Raw genomic sequence first — 13,121 nt, 5'->3', positions numbered from 1 at the left:
ATGAGATGATGAGTGAAAACAAAAAAAACCATACCATTTAAGTACAGTAAATGGAATAAGTTTAAATGAGGTACCGTGAGTGAAAACTAAAAATTATTACAATATGGGAGATTGTAAGTTGTCCAACAAGATAATTGGTTGAATATAACATCAAAATTTATCAATTTGTCTTGACTTACATGCCACAATTGACATTACCATCTTCACGCACTCAACTTAATAATATCCTAGTTTGAATTTTAAAAAAAAAGGCCATTTATGAACTATTGTTAAAACCAGTGATAATTTTTAAACATGGTATGAAAATATCTTTTTTGTGCAAAAAAAATTATATATATCACCGCTTTAAAGTGAATTGAAATGATATTTTGTAAATAAGTAATTGTCTTGAATATGTTAACAATTTTTTATTTTTCAATCGCCTGGAGAAACAACCAAGCTATATGAAATGATTATTTGGAAGTCCAAAGAAAAATTATTGCCAATTAACCAAACATAGTTCCTTTTGAGTTTAAGGCTAATATGATTGTCAATAGAGCTGGTAACTCAACCTATGTGATTAGAGATCCCATGAAGTAGGTTCATATGGGTAATAGCAAGTTAATATTGACACTGCGCACTAACTGAGAGTGCTTGAACTGCTACTGAAAATGAGGGATGAATTATTAACTCTTAATGAATTTATAGTCCTTAATTAAGAATGGTATATTTAAAGCAGTATACACTTGATGAATTGATCACCTATATGAGAAGTGGAGTATGGCCGCTGTTATGAGACTTTGGTCTAGTCTCTAGAGCTCTCATGAATACCAGGCATGCGCATGGCCTATTGGCACAAAACCACGTTGAACATCAAAATTACTGAGGTCAAAATGTGATTGGTAAAGTCTTTGATTTACGAAATTTGACCAAAAAAAAAAAGAAAAGAATATTGGGCCGTTAATTACGGGTCGAGGTAAAGCCTTGTGTAATACATTGGTTAGGCTTGAAAGAACATTCTAGGCCCAACCCACTTAATAGGCCCACGAATGACAAAATTGGAGAACTGCGCAACGGTTCTGGCGAATTTCAGTTCATAGACAAAACCCTTACATCTCTCTGTGTATGTATTTTTGTTCGTGATTTTACTCTCAAAAGCAGGGCTTAGCTAGGGATTTAAGCTCTCTCACTGTTAACAAATGTCTTCTACACTCGAAATCGAAGCTCGAGAGTAAGCTTCTTCTCTGTCTCTCTATATATGTTCGCCTAATGATTTTTTTTTTCTTTTTGGATGTGTGGAAAAATTATATCATGAATTTTTAGAATTTGAAATGAGCAAGGGTATCTGTTGATATAAGAGAGGGATGTGATAAAGAAGTCTTATTTGTTGTATATGGTACCTCATGACTATAGAATTTGCTTATTCTGACCAAAAGTAAGGTGAAAATCGAAACTTTAATTGTAGTACCCTTTGCTTTGATCTTATATGAGAAATAAATAGCATTGCAACTGGCTGGGGGCACCATCATTATGAAAAAAAGGAAAAAAAATAGAGAGGAGAAGACGAGCAGAATGGATATAGAGGATTCATGTATTGTCATCCTTAGTGGTTGAGGTATAGTTGATGAGTTGTATAGAGACACTGATATCTTATGAAAAGTAATATAGAGGGGGTACCACTATCAAGGCTGCAACTTTTACCTTACCTTTTTGTATAGTTAAGTAAAGAAGAGTTCTTGCAGCACTTGTGACGTTTTTTTAAAAATAACCATGGTGTTCGGGCCAACTTGTGTGCACCTCGACTAATTCCACGGGGCACCTGCCACCTCCTACCAACATAGGTATCTGCTACCAAATAACTCTCTATCCAACAAGGCTAGGATAGATGAGAAGAAATCACCTAATATATTTGCCCCTGCTGGGAATTGAACCTGATAGCTCGTGGTTCTCAACCCACTTCATTGACCATTAGGCCACACCCTTGATCAGGCTAAGCAAATTTTTGTTCTGGGGCACCATGTATAACAAGAAGACTTCTTGCAATGCTCTTTGCATTTATCCGACCCATATTTATGTCCACATTACTGGATAGAAGCTGTTTCTGAACTGATGCATGTATAAATAGCAGTTCTAGCTAGTTGAGCTATTTGTTGTCAGGACCATTTTTCTTTCTCAAGAAAACCATTTGACATTGCTCTTATTGAAGATACTTCCTTGCAGACATATCAATTGGGAACAACATAGGAGTATCTTATTGTTATTGTTGTATGTGAGAGATGATGTTATCTTTCTTTTTTGTAGTGTCATTAAGATAGTTCTTCAATTCTGCAAGGAGAACTCTCTGCATCAATCTTTCCAGACGTTGCAAAATGAGTGCCAGGTTTCTCTTAATACTGTGGATAGCCTTGAAACCTTTATAGCTGATATTAATAGTGGAAGATGGGATGCAGTACTACCTCAAGTTGCACAACTTAAGCTTCCTAGAAAGATACTGGAGGATTTATATGAGCAGGTCTGCACCTCTTCATTTTTCAAAGAAACCTTAATGCCTTAACTTTAATATGTTATCCTCTTTTAAATAGTGGTTTTAAGGTTATTATCCTCTTACTTGCTCGTTTTATGGATTCAATGTTCTTGAGAGTTGTATTAAATATGTTGGATGTGAGAGTTAATAGTATTTGTTAGTGAAGTAATAGATTGTGTATACTGAGAAACATGCACCACAACTTCTTGGCTGCCTGGCTGTGAATAAAGAAGTGATTCACCTCCTCCTAATTTTCTTCAGACATATTGCATATACTGCACATTGCGATGTCCCAACTCTGCAGTTTTGCTTGTGTCAAAATTGCTTCGTGGTAATCCAACAAAATATGGCCACTTTAGGTGGTGCTTCTCTCTCTGTATTATCTTCCAAGGCCATTGTATGGTGGTACTTTGATTCTTGCTCTGATACCCAGATTTAACAATGTACTTCCATGATTTTGATGTTTCTATCTAACTGTATCTTTTACAGCTGGGAACATTCTAATCTTCTCCAGCTTCCCCAACAGAGTAATAATCCTCTCGACTTCCCAGACTTAACAACTTATTCTAAATGTAGTTCCCATCTTCTTTGTGACCAATGTTGTGTCACTGTTACATCAGTATTAACTGCCATATTTAATGATCTGGGGATTCTTTCTTTAGTGGAATATGGCCAATCCAAGTGTCTTGCCAGAACCTCCTCTTCATTCTATTTCCCACTGACAAGCATATATTTTTACATGATCCTCCTGTAGATTTATAGTACTCTTCCACACTTCTACTCCATGAGAGCATACTGGATCAGTTTCCTTCTTCCCTTGCCTAGCAATTACAATGTATTTCCACAATGGGCTGTTCTTTGAGTTGTACCTCCTACCTCCATAGCCATTCTAATAAAAGGCTCTTGTTGTGCAATCTACGCTTGTTGATGCCTAAACGTCATTTCTGCTGTGATGACTATTTTTGTAATGACAGCTTGTTCTCCTAGTTTCCACTCCATAGGAAATCTCTTCTCAGCCAACCTGTTATCTTTTCCACTTTTTCTGGAAGGGTAAAGAGTGACATCACAATATATTTTCTAACTGTCTAATACACTATTTGTTAACATGCCTTCCCCCGCCCCCAACATACACAAAAAACCAAATGACAAATTTTGCTTCTTCCAACTTGACAATATCCTTTCAAGCATCTCTTTTACCAATTGCAAATGGTATTGCATTTGTATTTGGCTCCCAATTGGAATCCCTAAGTATGTGGTTGTTGGGTTCCACTTTGCATCCAAGTATCTCTGCCATGTTGATTTCATATCTCGTGATTGTTGCATGCTTGGACCGGGCTGGACATTAGTTTCTCGTGATTGCTGCATACTTGCACCTGGGCAGAACTTTAGAATTCAGTTTTGTGTGACTGACTCATGCACTCGGTAGAACTTCAAAATTTAGTTCAATGTGCTTCTTTGGCAATCTGGTTTTGTATTCAGATGAACTTCAGCTTGATGGAAAAATATTGAAGTGCAAATATTTTTAACTTTCTTGGTTTTCTCTGATGTATTTGATCACCTTTTGCTGTCTTTTCAGTACAACCTTTTCTGCTCCTTACTCTTTCCTTTATCTGATAGATTGTCTTAGAAATGATTGAACTTCGAGAGATGGATACTGCCCGAGCTATTTTAAGGCAAACCAACGTGATGGGTGTCATGAAACAGGAGCAACCAGAAAGATATTTGCGGCTCGAGCATCTACTAGTTCGGACTTACTTTGATCCTCATGAGGTTAGAATCATTCTATTAAAAAAATGATTAAGCTATGTGGTCTTTTCTTTATGTCGCTAGTTGAGATTTGAACACCCTCAGTGATTGTTGTTTGTATTATTCACAATGCAATATTAACTGCGCAAGTATACTTGTTTTACTTTTCCATCTCAAAAAAAAGTATTCTTGTTCTTCATAAATAAAGAAGAAGAAAATATTATACTTGTTTCTTACATGTGCTTAACCTACTGTTAGATCTCTGATGGTGTAAAATAATTGGTCTTTCTTAACCAGCTGCCGCATCCTTAACTGCTTGAAGTTGTCTTGATACCCTTGGCTTGAGGTTTGACTGAATGTGGATTTTGACCTTGCCTGCAAATGTTATATGTGCAGGCTTATAATGACTCAACCAAGGAGAAAAGGCGTGCCCAAATTTCCCAAGGTTGCCAAAATCCCACTTTGCTTAGATTGATAAAACATTTAGTTTGAATTTTGAAAGAAATCTAGAATGAAGATATTTGCAATACATGCAAATGTTGCATGTAACACAGGAGCAAGTTTTATGAGAACAGCTGTTTCGTTTCAGTACTCAGAGCAATTAAATGTTAGCAATCTGTCTTGATATTATAGACATAGATGCATGGTGCCGAGACGAATGTAAAGCTGTTTAGCCTGTTAAACTATTCGAAGAGGTATTGAATGATCACCTGAGATGTGACTACATCAGAAAAAAAAAGTACAACCACCTGAGATGTGATTTGAAGTAAACCCCTTGAAGTAGTTTCGTAAGGTTCCTGCCAAGTAAAGGGAAGGCGTACTTCCTAATTTGATCACTCGTTCTAAGTACCACTACATAAAAAGCTGCATCTTACTATCGTTCCTATTACTTTCTCTCACATTCCCACCAGATTAACATCTCATTGCTGCAATTCCTCCTATGAACCGTCTCTATTCTAATTTATGTTCTTTGAATATGTTATATTCTGAGATCTGTATTATCTTATCTGCATAACGATGGCCTTATAGTGGTCTTCCACGTCTTTGTAATTCATTAAGAAGTACATTAATTCTACAGTACTAAATAGGGCTGAACAGTTTATGATATTTCAGGATTGAAATGGTTGGAGTGTCGTTGTCAATTATATGTACTTATTTATGCATAATTTGGTTAACAACACACTTAAGATTATAATATATCTTCTTTGGCTGCATGCAGCGCTTTCTGCTGAGGTTTCTGTTGTTCCACCATCACGCTTAATGGCTTTGATTGGTCAAGCCTTGAAATGGCAACAGCATCAAGGTGAGATATATTATTTTCATCACTGATGGAAATCCCACCTCTAGATTCTCAATTGACTTGTTAGTAATTAACATGAAACTTCTGAGCATTTTCACTTTGTTGAAGAGTAAGCAAACATTGATTTTCATGCTCATGTATCCGACAACACTTTTCAGGTTTACTTCCACCTGGAACACAGTTTGATCTATTCCGAGGAACAGCTGCTATGAAACAAGATGAAGAGGATATGTATCCGACAACACTTGGTCACACTATTAAGGTTTGTTGGTTTACATTAAACTCTTTTTATTTGCATGTTAGGTTTAAAATTTGTGTTGCATGTTAGGGTTGTTATAACTTCATCAAAGAGATATGTTGTTGAGACAATCAAACTTTCAACCTTTGGATTTTGCTTCAGAAGTCTCTGTGAAATTTCAAAAACATGGTGACCTAGATTTATTTGAATATCTATTTTATCTTATTTTCTTTTATATTTGTTTTTCATGCTCATTATCCTTTGGAAGGTTAGAGCAGAAGGGGGAGTTTACTTTTTGTTATTCCTATTATGAATCTACCCACATGCTGAAACTGCTCTCAGCTGGTTTATCACCTTCATGCATGTTTTATCCCTCCATTTTTCTTTTTACTGGTGTCTTTCTCTGTTAATAGGCTTCTCACTGGATAAGTTTGTCCAGCTATTTTTCCTAGTCTCTGTTTTTTTTCTTTGTTTCAGGCCTTGTCCGTTTTCCTCTTTCAGGAGTAATAAGGGGGAGTGAATGGGAAATTTAAATCTGATAATTTCATTTAAGTAATGGATTTTGTGCTGCAGTTTGGTAAGAAGAGTCATCCAGAATGTTCTAGGTTCTCACCGGATGGACAATTTCTTGTCTCATGCTCAGTTGATGGATTTATTGAGGTATGCTAAAGCTAAGTCTCTCCCCATGCTATCTTTCACTTTTATTCCTTCTCTTTTATGCTTTATTGATGGTATAGAGTTGATCCAATTTATTTTTACATTTCTCACCAGGTCTGGGATCACATAAGTGGAAAACTGAAGAAGGATCTTCAATATCAGGCTGATGTGAGTTATACATTTATTTCTTTTCAATTTTCTGATTATTTTTTGGGCTGTATTTTCTTGGAATTCAAGTGTAATTCTTTGGCTGTTTCATCTCTGTATGTTACTACTGGTGCTAAATCTTTGCTGGGAGCAATTGCAGTTTTGTGACTTCTACACTGTATTTGCCAAATATATTAATGAATAGAAGATATATCATATTTCAGCTGTCGGTTTGCTAGTTGTCTTGTGAATTGCCTTAAGCAGTTATTCCTTTGTAAATGTCAATATGCAGGAAGCTCAAATATAAAGTAAGTTGTTTTTATCAAAAAGGATGCAAAGCTGTTTGTTATCTAGAATTTCATAAATATAGGGTCATTTGTTTTTCTTCCTCCTTTTTTTTGGTGTGTGTGGGGAGTTTTGTCTATCGTGCTGGATTCCTGCTTCTTTCATTTCCTAATCAGCAGCTGATTCATCTGAATTTGTGTGTAGTTATTTTTTTGAACTCTGGATGTTCATGCTTGTGGTTGAATCTTTTGTATTTTCTGACTTGCTGTATATTTATGTAGGAAACTTTTATGATGCATGATGATGCTGTCCTTTGTGTTGATTTTAGCAGAGACTCGGAGATGCTTGCGTCTGGGTCACAAGATGGAAAAATAAAGGTAAATGTTTAATTTCTATTCAGCTTTATAGTTTATACAGTAAAAACCTTTAGTCTTGATGTAGTATAAGGTTTCATTCGAAATGCATCAACTAGATGCACATCATAGATTACAATACGAAGATGTGTCTGCTCATGTACAACAGTTTATTCTAACACTAGAGAGGTCAGAGGATTCAATCTGAAAGAAAGTTCATGACTAGTTACATGTGCCTTTGTTTAACCAGAAAAAAAGGTTCTAGGTGTTTGGCTAGGAGTTGTGATACCATCAAAACATCTTCTAATTCCTGTCATTCCAGATGCACCGAAATTTTCAAGCAGGCCCCATTTTCCAGACTTTCTTGATGGATTTTCCAACTCTCCATGAACATAAGCACTCATAGGCTTTCTTACATTATTAGGCATGACCCAAACAATTCCGTAAAGTGAGAAGAACATGTTCCAGATATATAGTAAAACTTTTCGATTTCTTATTATCTTCATCCTGCCAATTTGACTAATGGGATAACTGAGACACTTTAGGAAGTCTTGAGCTATGTTGCTCGGAATCTTCAAAAATGTCATTGGGTGGGTGCGTATCAGATCCTTCAAAACTGGTACAGTTTTTGGAGGGTCCAACATGGGTGCGGCAACATATTTAGAGAATCCAAGCAACTTAGGTCTTGAGCAATTTGTTATAACATTGTTATGCTGTGATTGCACTTCAGATATGTATTATGTGCAAATGCTATTTGATGTTACATCCTGAAGCATTTAAATGAAGCAACTTATTGTGTTGCCTTATATGTTAAATTAATTGAAAACAGCTTCAAAAAGATCCTTAATAATTTACGTATAAAGAAAGAAATCTTTTACATTTGTTGGAGCTGGAGAAGAAGGATTCAATAATCAATTGAAAGAGAGAAGAAACAAAATTATAATGGCTATTTTTGCTTAGCGTTGCCTCTTTGATCAGAAACTTTAATTACTGAATCAATGCGAGAGTCCAAGTTGTCAAATTTATGGCACATCCTTCATATGCCTATACATATCTCTATTTTAGCTAGTTAAAGATAGTAATTGGTAGGATATTGGACAGCCCTTAGCAGAGTGTCATGTTTGAACTTTGTTTTTAGGCTTTTTAATCCCGTCTTTATGGGTTGGTTCGGTGTTTTGTACTCCCTCTGTTTAAAAATGAATGACCTCCTTTCCTTTTTAGTCTGTTTAAAAAAGAATGCCCNAAATTAATTGAAAACAGCTTCAAAAAGATCCTTAATAATTTACGTATAAAGAAAGAAATCTTTTACATTTGTTGGAGCTGGAGAAGAAGGATTCAATAATCAATTGAAAGAGAGAAGAAACAAAATTATAATGGCTATTTTTGCTTAGCGTTGCCTGTTTGATCAGAAACTTTAATTACTGAATCAATGCGAGAGTCCAAGTTATCGAATTTATGGCACATCCTTTAAATGCCTATACATATGACTCTATTTTAGCTAGTTAAAGATGGTAATTGTTACAATATTTGACAGCCCTTAACAGAGTGTCATGTTTGAACTTTGTTTTTAGGCTTTATAAAATATATAAGAACATAATGACTTCTGACAAGCTCATCACGTCTTTATGGGTTGTTCGGTGTTTTGTATATAGTACGGGATTAGTGTCATCTTTAATATTAATATGGTTACAACTTACAATTAGAAGTCGAGAAAGCTATGAAATTTAGGGAACACATTACAATTCATCAATAAAAATGATGAAGATGAAGTGCAAATCGTCAAATTTATTGTATCTGTTGCATATTCCTGTATATCTGGTACCAGTACTAATGCCAGACTTGAATATGTTCTTTTTGATGATATGTTTTACTTATATTTCTTTGAATAACCCCACAAATAAGTGGTATATGGGAATAATTAAGATTGTGTTTCACTACCAAAAAACCAACAATCAATCTATACTAACTGGAATCTTGTAGGTGCTCCAAAACTTTACAAGAAATAATGACGGTCAGCTTATCTGTACCAAGGAATTCACAAACTCTTCAAAAGTTTTTGATTCCTTTTATTTCTAAATTCCTCACTATCTCCTCTTCATTTTTGCCCAACTGAAACAAAATTACCTACGCAATATCAAACGCATTCCATAGTCCATATCATGCCCCAGAGTCATTGCGCTAGTTGGTGATGAATTATTAAATGTTTCACGTCTTCCCTGACCGTGTGCACATGTGGCACCAACTGATGTGAGTCACCCTCTTCCTCAAGTTTTTAACGGTTAGAATGGGTCCTCAGGCTCCAGAAGCTATTTGTGCTTTAAGGAATGTGGATATATAAATCACCTTTTTCTACATCTTTCCATAGTTTCCAATTATGGGTCTATTACTAGGTAAATGGGTGATGTCTTGTGACTTGATTACAGCTTGGAGATGCATGATGGGTAGGAGAAGGAGAAAACAACAGTAAGCGATTGTGTTCTATCCATCCACGCATACTTTGGGTAATCTAGAAAGCAAGGAACATCAGGTGTTTCGGGAACAAAGAAGCTGCAACATATTTTGAATCATAGTTGCTTGTAGGAACTCCCTTTGAGATCTGAATTTCTCTATAGTGTAGGCGTAGAACATATATACTGGGAGGTGGCAGGTATCCCATGGAATTAGTCGCGGTGCGCGAAAGTTGGTTCAGACACCACGGTCATCAAAAAGTAAAACGAACATGGTTACTTCTGTTCATGGACAGAACAACAGCTGCTTTGTGCTCACCATAATACAAGTTCTTCCTTATAAGCACCTCCATCTTATGTCCTTTTTCCTGATGTCAACGTGTTAGATCTGATTTTGGACTGCTTGTTCTTATGTTACTGTGTTTTATAGGTCTGGCGCATAAGGACTGGTCAGTGCTTGCGTCGCCTTGAACGTGCACATTCTCAGGGTGTCACCAGTCTTGTCTTCTCTCGAGATGGAACTCAGATCTTAAGCACATCCTTTGACAGCACAGCGAGGTTTTTTTTCCTTTGACCATTTACTGCGATGGCATGTCATCAGGAGCTGTTAGGCGTAGTGGTTTTAGCTAAATGATATCCTCAAATGTGCCGTTATAGCTATTAATTAATTACTGTTGGTCTTGGTTGGGAGAAGCATGCCTGATATCTCTGTTTCATTTGTTGTAGAATTCATGGCCTAAAGTCAGGTAAATTGTTAAAAGAATTCCGCGGACATTCATCTTATGTGAATGATGCCATCTTTACCTTTGATGGCTCGAGTCATCACCGCATCTAGTGACGGCTCAGTGAAGGTAAGATTATTGTCTTTCAAGTTTCAAGTGAAGGTTGAGAGAAGCATGCTATTTTCTTTTCCATTTATATTGGGGTTATCTGCTTTATTCTGTGTGCATTATTTGTCTGAGTTGCCTCAAAACAGGTCTGGGATGCCAAAACTACAGAGTGTTTGCAGACATTTAGACCACCTCCTCCTTTAAGGGTATTCAATTTGCCTGGGGCATATTACCACTATATTACTTATTATTTGTTAGTTTTTCTCAGGATACCTTCTTTTACACGATTTCGTTTTTTGAACTCGTTTGAATTCCTTTCTCTTACAGGGCGGCGATGCATCTGTGAATTCTGTCCATCTTTTCCCTAAGAATACTGATCACATTATAGTGTGCAATAAGACATCATCTATTTATCTGATGACACTTCAAGGACAGGTAAGCATTGTTGTTTGTGGATCATTCTTCTTTCCCATTCGTTAGGTTGTTGTTTTGGGAGATTTTTCCCTTTGCCAAAGTGAGGAGTGAACAAGTTGGGGGAGTGGAAGCATTTTTGACAAGCAACAGTTACAAATCAAAATGTCAAATTTATTTTCTAAAAGAAGTTAACATAAGGATAATGAACTGAAGTGGTTGTAATCTTTCAAAATTTTAGAGAACACAAATGGTAAGTGAACTTATGCTGTGCAATTGTCATGTAGGTCGTCAAAAGTTTCTCATCTGGTAAAAGAGAAGGTGGAGACTTTGTGGCTGCTTGTCTATCACCAAAAGGAGAATGGATATACTGTGTAGGTGAAGACAGGTATGATATGAAATTTCTGTCCCTTTGCTTCATTGGAGTTTCAAGATTGGTACTATTATTTCTTATTTCAAAGGGAAAAGAGAGAATGACTTTGATGAAACCTTGGTGAAAAAAAAAAACTTCGATTTTATTTCATCCTTGAGGATTCCTCTCCTCTTACATTTAACAGACTTCAAGGACTTGCTTCGTCTCTAAGATTGAACGTAGTTACTCACTTTAATTTTTTCGAGTTATTCTGAAACTATTACAGCTCTCTTGTATATCTACTTTTGAACTGTCATTGCTGATTGTACAGTGGCAAATATTTTGTGTCTTTTTTCCATCACTAAAAGTGCTACTTATTTGAACTTCATTAAGTGGATGATATTGATATTTAATGCAAGGATTTATCCCATTTATGCTGATCATGTGGTTTGTGCATTTCAACAGAAACTTGTACTGCTTTAGTTATCAATCAAACAAACTGGAGCATCTGATGAAGGTAAGCTTCAACTCTGACATGAAGTTTGATTACTTGTTGTCACAGTTACAAGTCCTACTTGTAGAGTTAACGATTTGAGTTTGGTATCGTTACAAGGGTTTCTTGCTTTCTTTGTCTCTCGTTTGCTCACTCAATCATTGCTGGGACATGTGTGTATGTACCTCAGACGTACATATTCACATATGTGGATGCGGCCGAGGCTAAGTTAAATATTTTTTGTATTTGTCAAAAGATGAAGAAATAACAGAGTACAAGGAGGATATTGATTTCTTAAATGTTTTTGTTTCAAAAATCATGATTCACTGATGTGTCCTGGTTTGCAGTTTCTACCTAATATTTATACGAAAAATTAGGGGAAATACCTTGAATATTTTTGTTTAACACATCTCATTTTTCTTCTCATAAAATACGTCTCCAACCAATCTGCTAGCGAAATAAGATAAAATGATAGAAAGATCAGCTTATTGATTCTTGTGTTTATTTCTCTCCTCGGTCTCGATTCCACTCATTTTTTTTAACCAAATCATGCTTGCTTTAGTCATCATTTACATAGTGAAAATGTTACATATACTATTTCCTTTTGTTTACTCTTAATCCTCCCTTACTGGTATTTTGTACCATTCAGCCCGCCTGAACAACACACAAACACTTGCGCTTGTTTATACATACACTTGCATAGTGTCAAGTTGAATGTCGAATATGGTGTGGGTTTTTAGTGTTGATTTTAAGTCCTGGGATTTTTTGTTGTTCTTGCTTTCGGAACAGGATAAAAGGCCAAGTTGCTGAGTTTTAGTTTGTGCATTATGGCAGGTACATGAAAAGGATGTAATTGGTATCACTCACCATCCCCATATAAACCTTGTTGCCACCTATGGAGAAGACTGCACCATGAAGCTATGGAAGCCTTAAACATTCCTTTGCCATGTTGTCACCTTCGTGTAAAAGTGGACTAACATTCTGTATGATTGTTTCTTGGTGCTGACTAGTAATACTTGGTGTTTAGTGTAACGCTATTTTCATAATCAATGTATATTTATCTCTGATATATATTTTTTGTTTGAACTTAAGTCTATTCAATCAGATGCCTCATGTAAGTGTCTTTACTAAGCCTTTGGTAGCAAAAGGAGTTTATGCTATGAGTATTAGGTCTTCTTTTTTGTGAGTCTACAATAAGCGCGTTATTCGTTATTATGTATGTCAAATTACACATTGATTGGGGAATTGACATGTATGAACACAAAATCATGACATCTTTTTGTGATAGTGAAAATAAGATTTGACAAGTTAAATAAGGGATTGTTTCACTTTTCAAATGAGTAACAGTCTCTGTCAACA

At 35.9% G+C, this 13,121-nt stretch overlaps 1 protein-coding gene across 1 annotated transcript; it reads left to right on the top strand.

The window, feature by feature from the left end:
* Positions 1 to 1,052: 1,052 nt before the first annotated feature.
* Positions 1,053 to 12,853, top strand: LOC125874067 (suppressor of mec-8 and unc-52 protein homolog 1). Its single transcript, XM_049554875.1, is given in 17 exon segments — positions 1,053 to 1,210; positions 2,281 to 2,491; positions 4,121 to 4,273; positions 4,646 to 4,694; positions 5,469 to 5,552; positions 5,708 to 5,811; positions 6,361 to 6,447; positions 6,559 to 6,612; positions 7,158 to 7,253; positions 10,107 to 10,234; positions 10,403 to 10,489; positions 10,491 to 10,527; positions 10,653 to 10,712; positions 10,834 to 10,941; positions 11,205 to 11,305; positions 11,735 to 11,786; positions 12,597 to 12,853. Coding segments are annotated over 17 exon segments (1,542 nt in total). The 5' UTR covers positions 1,053 to 1,178; the 3' UTR covers positions 12,696 to 12,853.
* Positions 12,854 to 13,121: the final 268 nt, after the last annotated feature.

The sequence above is a fragment of the Solanum stenotomum genome, chromosome 8, assembly GCF_019186545.1.
Source record: "Solanum stenotomum isolate F172 chromosome 8, ASM1918654v1, whole genome shotgun sequence".
NCBI classification, from domain to species: domain Eukaryota; kingdom Viridiplantae; phylum Streptophyta; class Magnoliopsida; order Solanales; family Solanaceae; genus Solanum; species Solanum stenotomum.
The sequence above is the reverse complement of the archived record's forward strand: the minus strand, read 5'-3'. Positions and strand labels throughout refer to the sequence as shown.